Raw genomic sequence first — 22,187 nt, forward strand, 5'->3', positions numbered from 1 at the left:
GCCCGAGTGGCCGTTTGCTTACCGTAATTACCATATGTAAGTGGTCACGCACAGAGGGGATTGTCGGGAAGAGATGGCTGTTTGAGGAAGCTCCCATTTACCGTATTACAACATTTCAACAAAACAACATAACACAACACCACCGTTGTTTATTTTTACAGTGCACACAGTGTCCGCGGTGTGGTGAAAAGAGGGCAAGAGAGGAAATTAAAACAGAAGTGGATTTATAGTTAGAAAGAGTGCTAAAAAAGAGAGATTTTTTTTTTTTTTTTTTTTTTTTCTGAAAAAATCCATAGATAAGACGCACCGTTATATAAGCCGCAGGGGCCAAAAAACGGGAAAAAAGCCGCGGCTTATAGTCCGGAATTTACGGTAAACAGCTCCCGTTTATTATTCAAAAACCAAAGATCTACAAAGGCTAACCTGCTCAAGATTACGGACATCAAAATGTGACATTTTTAATGAATATATTATTATTTCTGCTTCATTTGTTCATAAGAGTACCGGTATGTATCTGTTGCAGGACAAGACCAGAAGGTTTCAGCTTGAGCTGACAGACTTGCAGAATGTGGAGGAGCCTCAGTCAGAGGACCTCAACCCTCTGGTGGGTACAAAACACCACAGCTTCCACCTCAGCTCTCAAGCCATTTGTATCATTTGGTTGACTTCCCTTTTTTCAGCTCAGCAGATACAGTGAGCATAGAAATGGTGAAATAGACTATAACCACATAGATTGAATCCACAATTCAATCTATGATCCCCCTATTGCTTTCACATATTCAGTCCAGTTCAGCCCTGCAGGGGAGCTGTAGATGAAGGGGTAAGAGATGGCTTGAATAAGCTGTTTTTTGAAGGAAGGTGTTGCTAATGTGTACAATCAGCATGCACAGATGCTTCTCACCACCTGCTTCTGTCATCCACCACGACCGCAGGAGGAGGAACTTCAGGACATCAACACTAAGATCTCATCCATGCGTGCAGAGTACAATGATGCACGGGCTGAAAAGGCCACTCTCCTGGCCGCCTATGAGGTGGCAGAGCAGGAGTACAAGCACCACAAAGAGCAGATCAGCACACTCATTGAGGAGGTCGAGTCCATCAAGGTAGGCCTAATACTGCAGACAAACCTTTTCATGTCCTGCCAAGGTGTGGAGCTAAGAAAGCGTTGCCCTGCAAATCAGTCCATAATGGTAAAGTTCTATTGCAGGATCTTGCTTGCTGGGTTGCCTAGTTGAGTGACTAGTTCATCAAGTCAGTAGTAAGTTTAGTCAACAGCCATGACTTCTGAAGTGTCCTTCAGCAAGACACTGATGACATTGGCTAGATGCAAACTATGGGATGTAGGGTGTATGGCTATTGTTTGTCAATATTTAGGTTTACCTAGGTATAACAATCAATCCTAAACGATGCTTGGATATGTAGCTCAATTTTCCTTGCTTGCTGTGTTAAGATTGTAGTTATTGTAAGGCCGATGCTGGGGTTATTCATATATTGCCATGGCTAAATCCTGTTGTCTGCTTGTCTCTTTTTCTCTGTGTCGGACTTCAGGAGGAGCTGACAAAGGCTGATGCGGAAATGAGCCATTGCAACCACCACAAGAAGCACTACGAGGACAAACAAAAGACCCACCTCAGCACCATCCAGACCCTGGAAGCCAGCCTGGCCAGCAAGGAGCAGGATATCACAGTATGCCAGAAGGGGATATGAGGGGGAATTGGAGACAGTTTCAGATAGTTGATGGGAGGGGGGGGGACTTCACTACATATATTTGTGTCCGGAAACATTATTTTGGTCGATTACTTCTCCCCTTTAATAATACCAATTGGTATTGTATTTTATATCGTTGGACAGCCTGATTAGTCACCTTTACAACGAGGTACAACTTGTAAGGCTCGTGCATTCGTCGAATGAGCAACACAGCTAACCGTGTGGGTAGCGCCCCCAAAAAATGTGCCAAAATCCCCTGCAATATTCTTCTGTTGGTATTCACTCTTGTTTTGAGCTTCAGGTGTGTGCCAGTCACAGTTGTGCAAAATGTGGCTAGGATGGTGCCCAGCATGAGGAGGAGGTGCCAAGCTGTTGTGGCTGCGTATGGATCTTCCACACGCTACTGAGGTCCCAGACAGTGTCAAATGAATAAAGTGTAAAAATGGCCAATATATGTTGTTTTTTCCTTATTACTGTGGGAGAGTGCAATCATCCAATCCACCAAGCAACTCAAAACAAGAGTGAATGCCAACAGAAACTATTATAATGAAAAAATTCATACAGAAATTGCAATATTCAGAAAAACCACAATATGCTTTTTTTTTGTCATCTTGCAACCCCGAGGCAGGAAACGTGTGCTGTGGCTATATTGTACTTTGGTTTTGCATGAGTTTAAATTGCCGACTATTTGTAATTGCTTATGGATTGTGTGCCCTGTGTTTTAAAATACGTTTTCTCTCTCCCCGTTGTCCAGGCGTCCGTGGCCAAGGCCACAGAGATCTGTCCAGAGCGCCTGGAAGTACGTCGCACGCCTAAGAGTCTGGAAAGTGAGATCAACCGTGCCAAGTTTAAGATCACTTCCCAGCAGGGAAACCTGGGCAACCGTGAGCAAGTTGTAAGGTATGTTACTTCGACCCTTATAGTTTTTTTTTTTGTTGTTTCCCCCCCCCCCCTCCAATTGTACTTAGCCAATTTCCCCCTGCTGCCCCCGGTGTGCTGAGTGACTGCACATGCGAACAGAGCAGGCGAGGCCGAGCTGCGGGCGAGGCCGGAGTTGAGCAATTGTGCGCTGATTGACGTCACTCGAGCACTCCATGATGTCATCAGTGATGGTCACTCAAGCAATTGTGATGCCATCAGTGATGTGAAGTTGAGCAATTGTGCGCTGTGCATGCCAATAGAGCAGGTGAGACCACACAGCAGCTGAGCTGCGGGCGAGCCCGCACAGCGGGCGGACGAGGCCCCTAGCAAGCTTCTAGGAATCGAGAGCTTTCTAGTTGAGCAAAAATGTCTCAACTCTGAAGTTTCCATTTGATCTTAGTTCAAAGGATGTGTACACTTTACAATTGAACCAATTAAAAAAAAGATAACTATGTTTGTGGTTGTGCTAGCCAGCCAATGCACTTGGGTTAGTTAGTAGTTGGGTTAGTTAAATGGTTAGAAAATGTATTATGTAGTTTCCGATATTTGAAGGTGCACTTACTACATTATTCACAGCTACTTGTCATCTTCTCTGGACTTTGTTGTTATACCACCAACGAATACCATCTTTTGCTTTTCCATGTGTAAAACCTCCTTTGATCCCCCTCATGCGCTGTCCATCTTTCCCCCACATAGGGAGTTTCACGAGGCCTGTGCCAACTACAAGAACATGCACCAGCAGATGAATTCCCTCACCAACTTCATCAAGACCCTGGACCGCATTGTTGGTGTAAGAGTCAAAGCCTACAGTGAACTCAGGAGGTCAGTTGTGGCACTGAAACTCAGTGGATGTGCAGTGTGTGCATTTACCTTTAAAGTATGAAGTATGCTCCTAATGCTTTTTTTTTTGTTGCTGTGATAAACAATGCAAATATGTGAAACTCTTCAGTGCATCTGTCTCCGCTGTAAGTATGTGGGGCAGCTTTACGATGGATCATATTTAAATTTTATGAATTGTTTAGAGGTAGGGGAGAAGACAAACAATCTGTGGAAAGGCACCATATTGTTGTACTCGTTTTAAATATGGCCTCTGAATACTATGTTTGCCATCCAGGTATTTGATTAAAAATGGGATCTATTGAACACTGTTGGCTAACGTTACTTATAAAAGTGACTTGTTAGGTTACTAGATTAATTCCATTAAAAAGTAATTTGTTACGTTACTGTGTTACCTACGGGGAAAAGTAACTCGTTGGAGTACTTTTGGGTTACCAAAAATTTAAACCCCTTTGCGATTCCTCGCACACGTCTACCTTTGAAGAGTCATTGCATCGAGTAGTCACATAATCTGTAACTCTGTAGGCTAATAGCAGGAATGATGAGACAAAATATCCCCTTTACAGCTCTTAATTAGCGAACAATTATGTTTGATTAGTCTACAAGTAAACATAAAAGGTAAGGTTGGGGGTAACGCGTTAACCCACAACACTGCTTATGCATCTGCCCCCTTTTCTCTGTATCTCTCTAGGTCCCTGGCTGCTCGCTGCAAATACTACTTTAATACCATGCTGGCCCAGAGAAGCTACACAGGCAGCATGACCTTTGACCACAAGAACGAAAAACTCGCCGTATCGGTAAGATGTTGTGATCGGTCACACACAACACTCTGGCTCCTTCTTCCTGTTAAACAATCTTGGTGGCTGTTGAGCTGTATGTCATTTCCCCAGGCTGCTCCTTCCTCTCTCCCCTCTGTCTTTGTTCTTTCTCTTTTCCTCCCTTTTTTTCTTCTCCCTCCTGCTGGATTCCTTCCTGCACCTACTGTCATAGTCAGTTCTTACATATTGGATCATTGATGACTGCTTGTCATCAATTTAGACTGCAGAAATGTGTCAATATTCAAATATATTCATATCGTATATGATCCCACTGAAAGGCAAACAATTATTGAATTATCGTCCACTCCAGCCCTTAACCCATTGATACCTGATGCAGCATTTGTGTGTGTATCCCTTTAAGACCGGGAACCGCATCATGCGGTTCACGGTCTTAAAGGGATGCACACACAAATGAGGGATATACATGCAAATGCTGCATCAGGTATCAATGGGTTAAGCAAGCCCACACACACTACTGCTTGAATCATCCAGCCAACAGATTAGCAGAGCAGATTACAGAATGGTCAGCAGCCGCTCTGATCTCGACATCAAACTTCCCTCGTATTGCCTCCAGCTTTAGCGTCCATGTTGTTTTACACATTTTAATTACGAGTTAAAAGCACAAAACATATCGGAAGGACTTCCTACAGCACGTGAAAGCGTCAGTCAGTGTTGTAGTCGACTCACTATATCTCGGGTCGGAGTCCCCAGTGTTCGAGTCCAAGACAGTCCCCATTACTCGCGTCTGAGTCAAAGTCCTCAAAGTTGAGTCTGCAGGCTTTTGGAATTTCATCATTTTAGGGCTAAGGCCATTTGGCTTTCGGCGTCACACATGTTTTAGGGCACAAAGGCCATTGAGTGAAATAAGAGGATTTGGAGCCTACAAATAAAGAACTTGACTTTACAATAAGAAAAAAATGGACAGGAAAACATTTGAATTATTCGCCTTTTTAACAAACATTTGAAGTTGTCATATTATATGCCTCCTTAATGTTATGCTGATCGATTATGGTGTGGCGTAACAAAAGGCTACTGGTTCAAAACACAGACACACACGCACATCTGCCTGCCAACATTAGGCTGTGAAAAAGAGGACCCATTTGAAGAGAAAAAAATCCCTCGCCAAAATTTTGCCTATCTTTGGAGTGTTATTTAGCCACCTTCCTGACAAGCTAGACATGGTTGTTGTTGGTACCAATCAATGCCTTAGGTCTTCTAGTTTCATATGGTACCAGAAGCTTCACTCTGACTTTAAAACTGAGCCCGTTACAGCCTCTGAAAGTAATTTTTCAAAATTGTGATATTTCCCGATATCGCGATTTTCCAAAAATCGGCCAAAGCCGGCTGCGCTGCTCTTGAGGCAAGAGGAGGGCACCTGCATAGGCTAGGAGACCCCCCCCCCCCGTGGGGGATCAGGAGTCAAGACTCGTTGGTGGCGGACTGGGGAGGTGGGTGGGGCAAAACAACGCTTCGGAGGCCGGCTTCAAGGGAGATGGACTGCCGTGAAGCTGCTGCTGCTATGATCGGCCAGAGAGAGAGAGGTGACGTAGAACCCTTGCTATATATATGAGGATTAACTGACGTCATAGCAGACGTCATACTAGGACTTTTGACTGACCACGTTATGCTAGAACTTGACTGTCGTCAGGGGATGATCGGATTATGCGTGAGTGGCCTTCTGCTTGAAATATGGTCTGGAGACCTCACTTCAATCAGGAGAGGCCAGTTGGTAGGATTAGACAAACTTTATTTAGCAATCGGCATGCATGGCAAATGCTTTGGTGCTTGACTCCATTGGCCAGTGGCGCTGCTCTTGAGGCAAGAGGAGGGCACCTGCATAGGCTAGGGGGGATCTCCTAGCGTGGTCAGTCAAAGTTCTAGTATGACGTCTGCTATGACGTCAAATATGACGTCAGTTAATCCTCATATAAGGCTACTCCTCAGGCTTAATGTGTATTATGTAAAAAATAAAAAAAAATAAAAACAGCGGCAGGACGAAATGTCTAAATTTCTTTTTGAAGCGGTGCAGGCACTTCTATAAGTGACGTGTGCAGGGCTCGATGCTTCCCATTTTCCCAAGGAGCACACGTGCTCCTAAGTTGAAAAAGTTAGGAGCACATGAAGAACTTTAGGGGCGCAATGAAAATTCAATACAGAATGATATAGCACGTATTTGATACAATTCTATTCATCTCTGATACGTTACAATTAAGTTGAATTCAATTCAAAGTACCGTATTCTCATGATGCGACATGCATTTCCTACCAGAATGGCTCAATGCTGGTCATTGGCTTTTTAATGTAACTTGGTCCATTTGTATTTACAGCCTGTTTTAATTATTCTGTGCTCATTGCTTGTTTATCATTGTTCTCCATTATACTGTCCCATTGGTCTTTGTTGTGCTTATTCTGGTGTATTTGCATAATTGTGGGTGCCATGTTGAAATGACATCAAATTATGCGCTTGGAGCAACTGGTGGTCGAGAAATCATACCCAAGTTTGCCAGTAGGAACTCCCAGTTAACATGGCATTTTATTTTATTTTTGCTAGGAGCAACTCGCAATTTGCCACTTCCCAGTTACAAATGAATGCAGCATTAGTCTGCAGGTGTTTGTTTTTGGCTGGACCACAACAGCGGGGGCGGCCCTATAAAACGCCATGTTTGTCACCTTTTCTGTTGGAACTGACTTGTCCAATAAATAAACTGCTTCCTCCTCCCCTCTGTAGGTGAACACAGGTGAAGGCATCATGGCAGACATGACGGGTGACATGCGCTCCCTGTCAGGAGGCGAGCGCTCCTTCTCCACAGTTTGCTTTGTGCTCTCGCTCTGGGAAATCACAGAGGCGCCCTTCCGCTGCCTGGACGAGTTTGACGTCTACATGGTAATAAGTTATTTACTGTGATGGGCATTAGCATAGAAACAGATAAAGGTGCAGTGCTACACCTGGGGGTGGTAGAATTTATCATTTTAGGTGCAGTTATCCTCTTGCTATCATTAGCCAGGAGGTGTGGTTTATACTTATAGTGGCTTCCATTGCTGCCAATTTATTTTGGATAGATGTGTTTCAGAAAAGATGGATTATATCCACCTCACTTGTTTGTAAATCTAGTCAATGTCAGCATACTGTATGTGTACATAGTTATTATGCTACTTGAGTTCAGTGCAAGTTCATAAGCTGGACACCTAGACTACATGACAAAAAAATCTCCCTCTTGTGGCTAATGTATGTAATGAGTTTGGCTTATATCAGCTTTAGTAAAATGCTCCTGACCTTGGATAGCTTGAGCTAGATAGCAATATGTTTGCAATGTACCCCTTTACTTATCTGTTGTGTACTTGTCAATCATACAATGCATGGTCTCCATGTGAATATATTCTGTAAACAGCCATGTATAGATGGGTAACACGTGCCAAGTCCAGAAGAAGAGACTTAAAGCTACTGGTGGAGTGGGAGTAGGACTAAATACCTCTTGCTGTCAGTAAAACAAGGAGTGCCACACAGTAATGTAACATGTTACTGCAGCTAAACACTGTTACAAAAGTACAGTAGGCCTATTTCTTACATTTATCAAAAGATAATATGTGGGCCTTCGGTGGTGTTTCTCTAGGACATGGTGAACCGGAGGGTGTCCATGGACTTGATGCTGAGGGCTGCTGAGGGCCAACGCTACCGACAGTTCATTTTCCTGACCCCGCAGAGCATGAGGTAGCCACCGCTACGACATCCTGACATGTTGACTAGTTTGTGTATCAGTGTTTAGTGAAAGTTGTCTGGTGCTTTGTTAAAGCATTGGGCCACATCATAGTAGTTAGACTACCTACTATTTTCACCCAGGTGTGATCTATTGACTTAACTGTTTTTAAAACGTAGTAAATGTGCTATGTGCAAATAGTCAATTGGTCATGAAGAGAGTTTTGCAGAGTACGAGCAGGAATAAAGGCCATGTTATCCCATTAAACTAGTTTTGTTTCCCAGGTAAGAGCACTAGTCCACTCAACCACAAGGCCACACCCACACATCATCTGTGTCCACTCTACCACAAGGCCACACCCACATGGTGATCTGTTTCTCTCTTTTCAGCACTCTCCCAGAGTCGCCACACATCACCATCCTGCAGATGAAGGATCCAGACCGTGGCTCTGGCTCAAGGCAGGCAGAGGATGAAGCCTAAGCCTAAGCAAGTCCTCACGTTTGTTTCTTTTGTTGTGTGTGTGTTTTCAAGTGTATTTTTCAAAGTGGTAGCTATTTTTGTTGTTCGTATTGAGCCAAAGAAGGCTGTATTTTTTGTTATTTAAAAAAGAATCACTTTCGCACTTTGTTGCATACCGTACTTTGTTTGCAGTTTGTTACTACAGTATCAATCTGGGAACCCAGAGTCTATTTTTATTTGAAAAATAGACTCTGGGACAGCCCTACCTTTTTTCCCAGCTTCCTGTACAGAGCGCCTCTCCTGCCACCGTCACTTCCTTTTCCACGTCCGTACGCCGTGACTTTCCAGTAATTTTCCACTGTTGTAAGACGAGTTGACGTCTTCTATGCAGTGTGTTTATGCGGCAACGTTATTAGCAAATAGCCGAACGGACGCAGAAAAGGAAATGACGGTGGCTTTTCCGTCACTTCCGCTTTCCTTTTCCGCGTCCATTTCGGCTATTCACTAATAATGTTAAAACTGCATAGAAGACGTCAACTCGTCTTACAACAGTGGAAAATTACTCTAAAGTCACAGCGCAGGAAGGAAGTGACGGTGGCAGGAGAGGCGCGCTACACAGGAAGCCGGGAAAAACGGTAGGGCTCTCCCAGTTTATTAAATAAAAATAGGCTCTGGGTTCCCAGATTGATACTGTAGTAACAAACTGCAAACAGTATTTTGTTTAGAAAAGTATTTTGTTTAGATATTTCAAACCAGATAGCTAGTTTATTGATTTCCATGATCACTGGGCCACGATACACTATTCAAAAGCCAATACAAATGTAAGTGCTATTTGTGGAGGGAGAGTGCACCAGCGCCATGTTTGTGCCTAGGGCTTCATGGTACTGTAGTTTATGCCTCTGGATCAAGTTGGTCATTAACGTTCTTTGTTCTGTCTGTTATTTGGCATGTAAAAGTGGCTCCTTGACCTCTTTAATGTTCATATTAGAAGCATTGGGATTTATGTTGTTATTCATTAAACCAAATGGGGTGAGCCACAAATATAGATTTGGTGATTTTCTTTTTTATGGTCCATTGGGGGGCGTAAAAGCCCATTTCCAGGACATAGTCAGGGATTTTTAGTGGATTGTAATCCCCTCTTAAAGGAGAATTTCGTTTTTTTTTAACCTGGACCCATCTCCTGGCATTAATTAAGATCTGACGACTCACCCAGTGATCTCCACGGCGTTTCTGGCCGTCCTAGCGTTGTTTTGAGATCAATAGCGTCCAAGTCAGTTGTAAAATGGAGCTGATTTGGGGCCAAGTGTGAGCCTGTCTTTACTGCATCTAAATAGCTATTTTTACTCCCGTTTTCGCCAAATATCGTCAGAATCTGATCCCTCAAGAAGCACCACAGTGATATTTCGCCAAAGGCTGTTTCCTGGAGTCCCACAGGGATCAAATTACCTCAAACGTGATCTCAGTCACCAAGTCTCGTGAAGTCCCGCGATACTTTCCTGCTGACTGGCCAAGTACAGGCAGGACGCTTTGCGGTGGTGGTTTTAGCGTAACCTATGTGGGGTTTGGCGTAACCTATGTGGGATTCGAAATAACGAAGGTTATGCCAAACCCCACATAGGTTACGCTAAAACCACCACCGCAAAGCGTCCTGCCTGTACTTGGCCAGTCAGCAGGAAAGTATCGCGGGACTTCACGGGACTTGGTGACTGAGATCACGTTTGAGGTAATTTGATCCCTGTGGGACTCCAGGAAACAGCCTTTGGCGAAATATCACTGTGGTGCTTCTTGAGGGATCAGATTCTGACGATATTTGGCGAAAACGGGAGTAAAAATAGCTATTTAGATGCAGTAAAGACAGGCTCACACTTGGCCCCAAATCAGCTCCATTTTACAACTGACTTGGACGCTATTGATCTCAAAACAACGCTAGGACGGCCAGAAACGCCGCGGAGATCACTGGGTGAGTCGTCAGATCTTAATTAATGCCAGGAGATGGGTCCAGGTTCAAAAAAACCGAAATTCTCCTTTAACTCTGTCTACCCAGCTTTCCGCTTGCTGAATAGAGTTTAACTACTTTATGACATAAATTAATACTATTACGGTAATCATAGTCTGTAGTGTCAAACTGAAGTAAGTAAATGAGGGGTTTTCAAAATCTGAGACTGGGCCTCCCACCAGACAAAACTTGGAAAAAGGAGACCCCCCTCACGCAATTCCTGGATGTCCGCCCACACCAAAAAAAATAAAATCTGGAGGCATTTATTCGTTTCCGACTCGAAAACGGTTTAATTTCCCCAAATTACTTTTATCTCTGAAGTACAGTATCTCTTTAACCAAAACACACACTTAGGCTATTCTATGTGATCTTTTGATAACCAATGTAATAACTAACGTAATATTTTGTTCACTTCCATTCACTGAGCCTCTCCTGAAACGGCTTGGAGGCCCGCCTCCCACTTTGAAAACCACTGATGTAAATTATGTGAGGTGCTTGAATACTTTTGATTGAAGGGCACAGTTTACCCCCTTTTTTATTTCCCACGACATAGTAAAATACATCAGCTTGATGTTTATTCTCAGCTCTACATATTCAAAGGGCGAAAATCCATTCTTCATTACGTCTGTAATGGAGGGTTCTGGTTCTAAGTTTCACTTTGACTTGTCACCATGGGGCATCGGTTAGGATGCAGAAATATAGTGTCCCAACAGGTTTGGGTCCAGTTGAAAGTATTTATTGGTCCAGCAAACAATATTTGGGCAATGAGGAAACACAGGAGGAAAACACAGGAGCTGCCCTTTAAATGCTGGAAGACACAAAAACATAGGATTAGGAAAAACTAAATCAAAGTTAGCCCATGTAAACTCAGGGTTTAAAGTTGTCCATCTAAACTACTAAAACATACAAATAATAAGGATATAGGATAAGAAAGAATAAGGATCTAAAACGAATAAGTAAAAGATAAGTTTATCTTACCAGTGCTGTCTTCGTGCCGCCCCATGCATTGGTGTGGAAGGAATGAAGGAAACTGAGGAGTGCAGACTTAAATAGGAGGGAGGGAACTCAGGTGAAATGAATGGGGACAATCAGTGAGGTGAACAAAATAACTACCGTAAATTCCGGACTATAAGACGCACCGGTCTATAAGCCGCGGGACCAAAATTGACTATTTTTTTCTTCTATAAGCCGCACCGGTCTATAAGCCGCGGGTGTTTTGATGTTTAATTACCATATGAAAGGGTTCGTGCACAGAGAGGAATGTCGGGAAAGCGATGGCTGTTTGGGGAAGCTCCCATTTATTAACATTTCAACAAAACAAAACAAAAGTCAGGTCACTAATCCCCAGACAAAATCACACAACAATAGGCTATATGTGCAGCAAACCTGTAACCAGAGAAGTCAAGTCACTAATCCTCGTCTTCCTCTTCTTCCTGCGTACTGAAACCACCAAAGTCCTCATCTTCAGTGTCGGAAACGAACAGGTTCAGGGTGGCTTCGTCAACCACTCTCCTCTCTCCTTCATTGTCACTCAAAACCAACGAACTCCTCTTCATCACTGTCGGCATCGAACAGCCTCTGAAGCCTCTGACGGCCCTCAGCGCCAGCTGTGGCGGCGTCATCCTCTTCATCCCGCAGCAGTCCAGCGTTTTGGAACCCGTTGGTGATTGTGGATGTTTTCACACTCCTATAATATTCCGTGCTGAGACAGTTCCTCCTGCTGCACCGTCCAACGCCTCACCATTGACTCATCGATGCCCAGGTTACGCGCGGCTGCTCTGTTTCCCTCTTTTAATGCGAGATTGACTGCTTTCAACTTGAAGGCTGCGTCGTGTGAATTTCTGCGTACCTTCCCCATGGTAAGTGAGAGTGTTGCTTCTACTGCTCGTTCTCATGCTGTCGAGAACGAGCAAAGCTTTTTTTTGGTGAAAGAATCCTCCAGGGCGCTTCTTGTTAACAGTCCGAGTGAGTGGCAGGTCGAACGTCAAAGGCACTTCATCCATATTTATGATCTGCTCCGGTTCGATGGAATATTCCTTGATCTTCCTTTGTGTGAATTCGCCGAAGTTTGTGATTTTCTCCTGGTAGTCGGGGGAGGGAGTTGATGGCCGAGTGGCCGTTTGCTTACCGTAATTACCATATGTAAGTGGTCACGCACAGAGGGGATTGTCGGGAAAGAGATGGCTGTTTGAGGAAGCTCCCATTTACCGTATTACCGTAACATTTCAACAAAACAACATAACACAACACCACCGTTGTTTATTTTTACAGTGCACACAGTGTCCGCGGTGTGGTGAAAAGAGGGCAAGAGAGGAAATTAAAACAGAAGTGGATTTATAGTTAGAAAGAGTGCTAAAAAAGAGAGATTTTATTTGTATTTTTTTTTTTTTTTCTGAAAAAATCCATAGATAAGACGCACCGTTATATAAGCCGCAGGGGCCAAAAAACGGGAAAAAAGCCGCGGCTTATAGTCCGGAATTTACGGTAATTAGTGAGGAGTAAAGCTAGGGAAAGAAGTGAGAACTGGGTGAGGAGAGGAAGTGGAAAAACTAAAAGGAATCTTCAGAACAAGGTCTGTGTTAGTATTCAACTGGAAACCCATAAACGTATTGTTGTCACTCTAAGCTTGTGAGGAAGGAGGCTTGCGCCTTTAAGGGCACGGGCCAGATCATCCAGACAAGCCTCTCCAGTGGAATGCACATCCACTCGAGCACATAACTTGTGTTGACAATTCTGATCCTGGCTGCAAAGAGGCACCTTTCACCCTGTCCCCCCGAGACCTGCAGACTCCAGACAACATGAAGCCCAAATGTCTCGCCTCCAGGTTGTTGGATAGAAACACAGGAGCAGGTGAGACTCAAATTCAAGCAAAGTATGAGCGCCAGGTAGACTGCCTGGATCACCAAGGGAGCTCGGCGTACGCTGACAGCCAGCCAGCGGAGAACAAGGCAGCACCAAAAGAAAAGTGCCACAGAGAAATTCATTTTGCCTTCCTGCCGGAGAGGTACGAGCCCTTGATCGAGAACGAAGAGGCACAAGTCAGAGCCAAAGAAGAGAAAAAGAGGAAAAGAAAGAAGGAAAAGTACAAGAAAGTAAAAAAGGTTGGTTTTCAGCACAGTTGCAGTACAATAAATATTCAATGTATTATTTACATAGGCTACTGTAAAGTCATAGTACTATAGTAATGAACCGTACCGCAAAAAACGATTGAAACTGAATTGATTAAAGTATCCCATTGTTCAGTTTCAATGTGGGTATGTTGAAACACTTAACTGCTACATTTTTCTATATGGCATCAATCAGCTTCATTCAAATTGCTCTAATAACTCAATATAATATAATCATTGTTTATGTTTGAAAATATGCAAAAGGCTAATGAATCTCCACAAATCTGTTGATTAAAAACAATGAAATGATTAAATTAAAATGCACCTCAAGTTATTTGAATTGATAAAGAAATAAGTTAAATCCCCGCCCCCTACAGTAAATCACTAATTTAATCAGAGCAACACTATATATCCATGTCTTTCTTTTACAGCATGGCCATATTTACTTTTCCTTGACTTTTAAAAATGTGGATTTGTTTTCTATATTTGGAGGTTTGTGATATCTACCACACACAAAAAAACTCCTACAGCTGAATTGCTTTACTCGGACATCACACAATGTTCATGAGCGTAAATTGAAATGAGCGCGATCAAGCTCTACTGTACCATGCCAAGCCCAACACTAATGCTAGTTAATTCAAATACAGCCATATAGGTCTAAATATTAGAGAAGTTTCTGGCTTGTCTCTGGATAACTCAGACACCGACTGGTTGGTCACTCCTGGCCAGACTAAACCCATTGACCACTACCACTGAAGAGCTATGGGTGGTGTCACCTCTCTGGCCTCTGTCTGCTGGAGGAGGCTGTGGTGTGCAGATAAATTGACCAGGAGCCTTTAAAATCCAGTGTGCGGACTCTATTTGTTTTTCTAATTCTATCATTAACACATTCACTGCCAGCCGTTTTTTTTTTTTTACTGTAGGTAGGTTCTGCCAGAGGGTTTTTTTGAGGATTCTGGCTCATCTTTCAAGACCCGAGGATTCTTTTCTGCTAAGATTTTGTGAACACACAATATCTCAAAAGAACTAATAGAATGTGTGCTTTCTCTGTCTAAAAGAGTTAGTTTGTAGAGTTAGTAGTTATGTAAGCATTAGCAGTTGAATACAGCATGGTTTCAGCGTCTGAAAAATTATTCTGAGATAAACGGCTTTTTGTGAAATTCGATAGAACAGTCACTTTAACCATTCATTTTTGGCATCAGTAAGACGTCAGACATCTAAACAATAGTTTTGAACAGTGATTTCCTCCATAACAGCAGGAAACACCCCTCTCCTTCAAACTCCTCCCTCCGTGTGTGTTCTTCTTGGCTGCAGCGGGCGTGTCACAAGCTCGTTTCTGTTGCTGCTGTAACCTCGCGTCACCAGGCTCACTGCTTCTGCTGCTGCTGCCTGTCTGCTGGCGGCCGCTGTGCAAGTCTGGATATGGGCTCGCTCGTTTCTTGTGGTTTCGGTTGAGAACTTTGATGAAGCTTTTGCGATTCTGGTCTTATTTATGCTGCGTGTTTCAAAGTGTGTTCCACCCGTAATCTATTATGCAAATTTGCAATCCCGCACCGCCAGCAATCAGCGCGAAAACGAAAGCGTTTTCGCCATCCATTTGCATGAGAATGGCTTCCTCACATTGCTTTTTGCTTGCCTTCCTCTAGTCTGGGAGAGCACTGTCGCCACTTAGTGGGTCGGTGGAATGGGTTGTACATGTTCGGTGGCTCCAATATTGATATAAGAGATGTAAAAGGGTTAGATGCACATCCCACGGTCAAAAAAAAAAATCATTTTTTTGACGTATTAATACGTCATTGGCAGTCAACCGTTGGATTTTTTTTGACGGATTAATACGTCATTGGCAGTGAACGTGTTAATTTGTCCAGCACCTGACTTTTTGTAGATGTGCATGCTCTCCTGTTTTTTCACAGAACAAAGATGAGCCAGAGAAGGGCGCGAGCTAGGACACGTCCACAAAGTATTCTTAGCTCTTTGAGAAGCTAACCAAAGACTGCACACTGTCACTTTCAAGTTTGAGGATCTAAACTTGACCAGGAGGATCCATCGGGTTGTTTAAAATTCAGCCGGTCCTCCTGTGATTCTGCAGAAATACACATGGTTACTGTTGTGCAGTCATCATGACCATGAAGAAATAGATCACTACGGCACCATCCCACTGACAAGTGTTTACTGGCAGCCTGCATGGTCCATTAAGCGTTAAGGAATCGGTAACAAAATCGTATCAGTGGGTTATGGTGTTGACAAATCTGTGACCTGTGTCCTTAAAGCTTGGTAAAACGTGTGGAGGCCTTCATGTTAGGGGAACAAGGAGATGGTAAAATAATACAAATAATCTATAGTCATCTTCCAAACTGATGCATTCTCACATGCTGCATGCACAGTTAACAATATAACCAGTGGGCAGAGGTGTCCCAACCCACCACCACATCAGACTTCCTGTGTCCGTTTCAGCCGTCCAGCCCTTTCCTGTCCAAAGAACACAGGAAGCTATTGTCCAGACTGGACTGCTTATTTAAGTTAGAGGAATAAAAACAAACATGCCTGAGTCCCCCCCTCTCCTCAAGCCATTGCCTCTAAACTCCAACCACAGGCCTTCTGTCTCATGTCCTGTCTTAAGATTGACCTCGTTCTAAACCTCGTTTTGTCAAAATCAAATCAAATCTCGACAGAGGGATGCATGAATCCAACTGTGATTGGGTGTGTGTTTTGCTAAGGGAACCCCCCAGCCCCACCCCGTTCCTTCTCACCGACATCCTCGTCTAAATGAAGCAACAAAATGGACCAAGAAAAGGGATTGTGAAATTCAGTGTGATCATTGATTGATCAAGAATCATCTGTAAATCTCGGCTTTGTGTGTGTTTGTCTTGCAGAATGTTGGCAAGGCATTGCGCTCCAGCTGGAAGTGTCTAATGCTCGGTCTGTACAATTTTGCCCTGGGCTACTCCACCCCGATCTCCGCCGCCGCCACCTTCGTCCCCAACTTCCACCCAGGCCGGACCAGAGGCTGAGACACATCTATAGCTTTGTTTAGAAACTACATAGCAGTAACCCATGTCATTGACTTGAAATGTATATTTTTGTATTTGTTTAAAAGAAAGAAAATCTCACATTGATCTGGAAAATGTATAGCCCTGTATCATTTTTTTATTATGCTTTTTTTATACTTTCAAGCAACTGAGATTTAAAGGATATTTTATGATTTTGTGAAATGATCTTAATGGTTGATTTTGAACTCATAGTGTTGAGTTGCTGGGCATCAAATACCCCAATAAGTTTTCTGTTCATACCCCTTATGAACAGACATCCAGGCCAGCAATCTGTAGCCCCTACAGTATGTGCTGCTTTAGGCGTGAATCACACTGATCATGCCGTTACTGTCTACACCTTAACTCAGGCGTGTGTGTTACTGAAATCATAATGTGCCTTCTTCCCCTTGGAAGATTTATTTTTCATCACAATCACAGGAATCCGATTAGTGTTTGCATGAGTGCGGTTTCTGACAGTAGAGAAGGCAGAAGGCGATGGGAATGTGGCTCCAATGGCAGATAGGAATCTGCAGTAAGTGAATCGGGGCAGACATTTATTAACAAAGGGCAGGAAAACTTGTCATGGAAGTGAGCAGAGATGGGAAGTAACTTAAGTAGAATTTTCAGGTATCTGTACTTTACTATTTATTTTTCTGACAACTTTTTACTTTTACTCCCTCCATTTTAACACAAATATATGTCCTTTCTACTCCTTACATTTTTAATCTTAAGTTGTTTAATAGTCTTTGAATTATATGAGTATGACGTGAGTTTCAGTTGGCTTTGCACAGAAACAGTCGGTATAGAAGTACTTTTTTACATTTATACTTTATTACATTTCAAAGCCTCTACTTTTTACTTTTACTTGAGTAAACAAGTTGAATCAGTACTTCTACTTTTACCTGTCTTAGTAACTGTACTTCTACTTAAGTAAAGAATATGTGTACTTTTCCCATCTCTGGAAGTGAGGGAACGTAAATCAATGCTGTGTGGATGTAGAGACAGACACTGAGAGTCCACCCCCTTCATTTTCGGCACAACTGCTGCGGCTGCTCCTCAACCACAATTCTCAATAACAGCTCCCTTAACACTGCTGTAAGCTGTATCATAGGCCACGGTATATGTAATGATGCTTTTGATGTTTTTGGTTGCAGTTAGTAGTCTGACATTCTTTGGAGTAGCCTACAAGTCTGAAGGGATACTCAATTTGGAAAGTTATGATGTGGATTTTGAAGGTGTGCTGAATTCAGCCATAAATAAACCCTGTTTCAACATTAACGTTAACATGCTCATTTGTAAGTTGTAACTATATAAAAAGGCCTCTTTGCTAACCTAATTGTTGGTATTTACAAGTATTTCTGTGTTGAAAAAAATGTAAGTTAAAGTGTAATACAAAAAAATAATCTAGAATGCCAGTGTTTTGCACCATCACTTAATCTGCTTACACAGGATGAGGTGAACGCATCCTTTATTACTGACTTTATTATGATGTATATGTCATGAGAAATGTGATGTCACTCGAGCAACTGTGATCTTAACTTCTTTCTTTTGTTAAAATTGGCTAAGTGGTGTCTGGTGGCGGTGTGTGTCACGATTGTGATGTCATCACTGATGTCACTTGAGCAGATTGTGATATCATCAGTTATGTCATTCGAGCAATTGTGATGTCATCACAATTGATGAAGAGCGTTTGACGCTATAGGCATAATTTCAGATTTTAAAGAAGCCACTTTAAAGTCTATGTAACACTTCTTGGGTAAATAAAAAGTGCTAGGGAAGTAGTTCACTTCCTCATAACCACAGATCTGTATCGGAAGATATATATATATATATATACATTTTATTCAAACACAAGTGTACATTAGAACAGACGTGCTCATAACAGAAAATAAATAAAAATGGACAAGTATGATGGTACAAATTAGTCGAGAATCAAGTAGCAATGACAAGAGTGAAAACAAAAACATGATTCCTCTTTAAATAGTTCATAATATAATTTGACACTTTTATTACTTTTATTACTTATCTATACGTTTAAGAGTCCTTATCAGAAGATATAGGTTGCAAAGGGTGAATGTGCAATTACGTATTTACACCAGTGTGAGGCAGCAATGCATTAACCCGTGCCTAGTCTGCCGGAAACCAGAAGAAGAAGATGCTAAGCTCTTCTTCCGGATACGCGCACTCTCTTGTTTACATGGCATGAGCTAACATTAGTTGTCATCTTGGGATTTTGTGAAGATGACAGACCAGAAAGCTCAGAACATCAGCAGCACCATTCCTATCGATGGGTTCAGCAAATTGAGAATTACGTCAATATGGACATTTCTCATGTCGGTAAGTTGAATTTTACCTTGGCTTTGATTCAAGAGGCGAAGCTGGTTCGGAACACCATGGCTAACGTTAGCGTTAGCCAACTTCCTCTATGGTTTGATGAGAGAACAGCTTCAGTAGCTACGCCTGTTCTCGCTGTCTTTCAGTTGTGTTTTGTCTGCTTTCATGTTTCTAGGTGCAGTGGTCGGAGCCATGGCTTATCGGGCTGTTGGTGTTCCATGTTGTGTGTTTCTGCCTGACTCTGCTCACCTGCAGGTACTACAGAGTGCAAGTCTGTCAGTTCCTGCTCATGGGTGAGTTGATGAGGGAGTCCTGCAATAGTTTACGTGATATATTAACAGTTGGCTAGTGAATAATGTCATTGTCTGCTGATTTGCACGTTATTTGAGAAAGTTAATCAATTATCTCTCTCTCTCGCTCTCTCTGGAGACTTGTTGCATGAGATATATACTTAATATTTCAGTTTGATAGCCGGGTTTAAGTGTTTCTATTATTATTATCGTCATTATTATTATTATTACATTTGTCATAATTATTAATTGTATGGAAAAGTTATCATTGAGTCTATTGTTTTATATGTATGGAGCATTCAAGCTAACCAACTTGTATCTGGCTAAAGGGCTTATTCAGGAGTCTCTATACCTAGCACTTTATACAGAGATTTGTATTTAATTGAATTGAATGTACTTTCACTTGACCAGATAGGCCAACTGGGAGGTGTAGAGAAACAGCATAAAAATAAGTACATATATGTAATCAAATATAAGCGCTCAAAAGGGAGGAGAGACTAATAGCGGAGCAGCAAGATCAGGGCCCCCACACATCTGTATAAATCTTAGCTAAATCAAGTAGAGACAGGTCCTTATTGAGGTATACATAAACAGAAAAGTCTGAATATTATTACCATGGAAGCTGAATCTCAAAACTCAACCGTAACCATCTCAGCATCCTGGCTTATATCAGTATACACTAAACCCGGCTATCTTATTTTCGGTTTCTCACACATAAGAGCTTGTTTTGGCTGTGGTAAAGGTAACTGAGAAGTAATGTTAACATGCACAAAATAAAGTATTTTGGGGGCAACTTTTGCCGCACTGTCTAAAGTTGAAGAAAGTAATTAGTGGATGAAAGCATAGTGTGAACAACAGCACTGTTTGTCTAAGCGTGTTTGTCATCTGGAGGGGACGCCGCATTCTGATGGAGAACCAGCTTTGAGGTGTGTGTGTGTGTGTGTGTGTGTGTGTGTTTAAATACTCTTATTGTTGCCTCTCTCCACAGTTGGCATGGTGTATAGTGCTGAATACCTAAATGAGCTGGCAGCCATGAACTGGAGGTAAATACTATGGTTGTGTGGGGCTTTTCCAGTGTGTCTGCTCTACTAAATAAGTTTAATACTATGTTCAAAAATTGGACCCATGATTAATTAATTTGTTTTTACAGGTCGTTTTCTAATTTCCAGTACTTTGATTCCAAGGGCATGTTCATATCTCTGGTCTACTCCATTCCCCTTCTGTTCAATACGATCATAATTGTAGTAAGTGATACTTTTTATTCTACATCTCTTGCCTCATTCGCTAAAATCTTATAAATGGTGTCCAACAGTGGGTATCCCAGAGGAGAAACGTGCGTGTGTGTGTGTGTGTGTGTGTGTGTGTGTGTGTGTGTACGTGTATGTGTGTAGTGTATATGTGTATATGTTTCCTTACGCGTGTTCCTTGCGCATTCACAGGTAGTGTGGGTGTGCAGGACCTTCTCCACGATGAGCGAGCTCAAGATCCTCCAGCTGAAGAGAAAGGCCCGCAGACAGAACAGGGAGAAGACCGACTGATCTGTAACACCTCTGTGTTTAAATGGGCTCTGGATCCAGTGAACATCTCTCCTACGCCAGTCCTGAATTTGGGGGAAGGAGGCAAAGATTCTTTTGGGTGACTGACTCTCTGAATCACCATTAGAAAGGATTGTTTGTCCATGTCAGCGCCAATCAGGACTGGATGTCTAAACTTGTATCAGAGGTGGATCTGCACTTTGTTAAGGTGCTACAGGGTCAAGCGAGGGGCAATGCATTTATTTAAATTTTCAATAGGGAGTCTTATATGGATTGGATATTCATCCTAATCCTAAAATGTCCTGCCCTGCCCCTGTTACTTTAGCAGATCTGGGACGATGGTGTAGTAAGGAACAAGGTTGTAATGGCAAAGTTGCATGCATTTCTTCTTTTTTCCTGGTAACTTCTGGTGGATGGTGCTGGTGAATATACACAGAGATTTATGAGGACCAAAGGGCATTTACTCTTTTGTATTCATTGTTGTTTCAGAGTGTCAATAATGTGTAAAAATGCACACGCCTGTGGGTATAAAGTGTTTCATAACGGCTACTCTGGGACTGTTAATTTCAGAATATAGTAATTAAATAGGGAATTTCAATTGGTTTTAGTATTTTCCAGGTATGGAAAAGTTTGGAAAAAGGAAGAGTATGGAATATTTGTGTTGCCAGACTATTGTCTATTATGTGACGATCTGACTCTTCGTTTTAAAAACTAACGTTTTAAAACACTTTAGTTCCCCTTAACCCCACAAGAGGGCAGTATAGACCAAATGACCTGCTTTGCTGACATGGGAACATATGGGTGTACTTATGCTAGACAGGGAACATTGTGGGTAAGCTTTGACACCAATACTGCTCTCTTGAGATCTATTCTTAGCAGGCCACACGTTAAGTCACAGTGTTTGGTGCAGAAACTTTCTCAAATTATCTACTGTTCAGTACTTGAACCACTTAGGATTCCCTCCCACTTTGTATTTCTGTCTGGTTTATTACAGCTATAATGATATATTAAAATACTTGCAATGTAACGAGTTATTACTAGTATTCCCATGATATCATGCATTTAATATGCCAGTTTACAATACACAGCTCATTGGCTGTGTGTGTCATTTGATTATAACACCTGTTAATTGATTACCTGTTTTCCGACCAAGATGGCTGGGTGGTGATCTAACAGAATACTATCAATGAGTTCTGGGAGCCTCACATTTTATTATTATTTGTTCATAAACCTTTTTGCTTTAGAGTAAAAAAAAAAAACATTAACAATATTTATTACTTGATCAAGTACTAAAAAACGCTTGAGTGGAGTTTGCATGTTCTCCATGTGCTCATGTGGATTTCTCCCTGCAGTCCCAAAGCATGCCAAGTCAGGTGGATTGGAGACTGTAAATTGCACATATAGGTACTAGGGAGTGTATCAATGTGTCAGATTTTGGGCTTGCAGAGTGATTGGTATTA

General features: G+C 42.3%; 3 protein-coding genes across 3 annotated transcripts in view; all 3 read left to right on the forward strand.

The window, feature by feature from the left end:
* The window catches only part of LOC310782051 (structural maintenance of chromosomes protein 6-like), a 30,024-nt gene extending 20,602 nt beyond the window's left edge, over positions 1-9,422 (forward strand). Inside the window, exons 18-26 of the mRNA XM_083642707.1 lie at positions 524-604; positions 933-1,103; positions 1,549-1,686; positions 2,462-2,607; positions 3,325-3,450; positions 4,157-4,262; positions 7,011-7,166; positions 7,894-7,991; positions 8,367-9,422. Coding sequence (XP_083498833.1) covers positions 524-604; positions 933-1,103; positions 1,549-1,686; positions 2,462-2,607; positions 3,325-3,450; positions 4,157-4,262; positions 7,011-7,166; positions 7,894-7,991; positions 8,367-8,457 — 1,113 coding nt within the window. The 3' untranslated portion in view covers positions 8,458-9,422. The remainder of the gene's footprint in view (positions 1-523; positions 605-932; positions 1,104-1,548; positions 1,687-2,461; positions 2,608-3,324; positions 3,451-4,156; positions 4,263-7,010; positions 7,167-7,893; positions 7,992-8,366) is intronic.
* A 3,807-nt stretch (positions 9,423-13,229) lies between these two features.
* On the forward strand, positions 13,230-17,748 carry LOC310782710 (required for drug-induced death protein 1-like). The gene is made up of 2 exons (XM_083643438.1): positions 13,230-13,533; positions 16,413-17,748. The coding sequence occupies exons 1-2, from the start codon at positions 13,231-13,233 to the stop codon at positions 16,548-16,550; spliced, it is 441 nt and encodes a 146-aa protein (XP_083499564.1). The 5' UTR covers position 13,230; the 3' UTR covers positions 16,551-17,748.
* Positions 17,749-18,768: 1,020 nt separating this feature from the next.
* On the forward strand, positions 18,769-21,732 carry tmem18 (transmembrane protein 18). Its single transcript, XM_083642555.1, has 5 exons — positions 18,769-18,905; positions 19,078-19,195; positions 20,181-20,235; positions 20,343-20,436; positions 20,632-21,732. Exons 1-5 carry the CDS (start codon positions 18,810-18,812, stop codon positions 20,728-20,730), a joined length of 462 nt encoding a protein of 153 aa, XP_083498681.1. The 5' UTR covers positions 18,769-18,809; the 3' UTR covers positions 20,731-21,732.
* The last annotated feature ends 455 nt before the right edge of the window (positions 21,733-22,187 follow it).

The sequence above is a fragment of the Poromitra crassiceps genome (genome assembly GCF_964638095.1).
Source record: "Poromitra crassiceps genome assembly, chromosome: 9".
NCBI lineage: Eukaryota > Metazoa > Chordata > Actinopteri > Beryciformes > Melamphaidae > Poromitra > Poromitra crassiceps.

What these genes read in the sequence shown, in the direction of transcription:
- LOC310782710 (XM_083643438.1), top strand. Translation starts at nt 13,231, where the DNA reads ATGAAGCCCAAATGTCTCGCCTCCAGGTTGTTGGATAGAAACACAGGA. An exon ending in AGTACAAGAAAGTAAAAAAG is followed by an intron (nt 13,534 to 16,412) that starts GTTGGTTTTCAG and finishes TTTGTCTTGCAG; the next exon opens with AATGTTGGCAAGGCATTGCG.
- tmem18 (XM_083642555.1), top strand. Translation starts at nt 18,810, where the DNA reads ATGACAGACCAGAAAGCTCAGAACATCAGCAGCACCATTCCTATCGAT. An exon ending in TATGGACATTTCTCATGTCG is followed by an intron (nt 18,906 to 19,077) that starts GTAAGTTGAATT and finishes TCATGTTTCTAG; the next exon opens with GTGCAGTGGTCGGAGCCATG. An exon ending in CTGTCAGTTCCTGCTCATGG is followed by an intron (nt 19,196 to 20,180) that starts GTGAGTTGATGA and finishes CTCTCTCCACAG; the next exon opens with TTGGCATGGTGTATAGTGCT.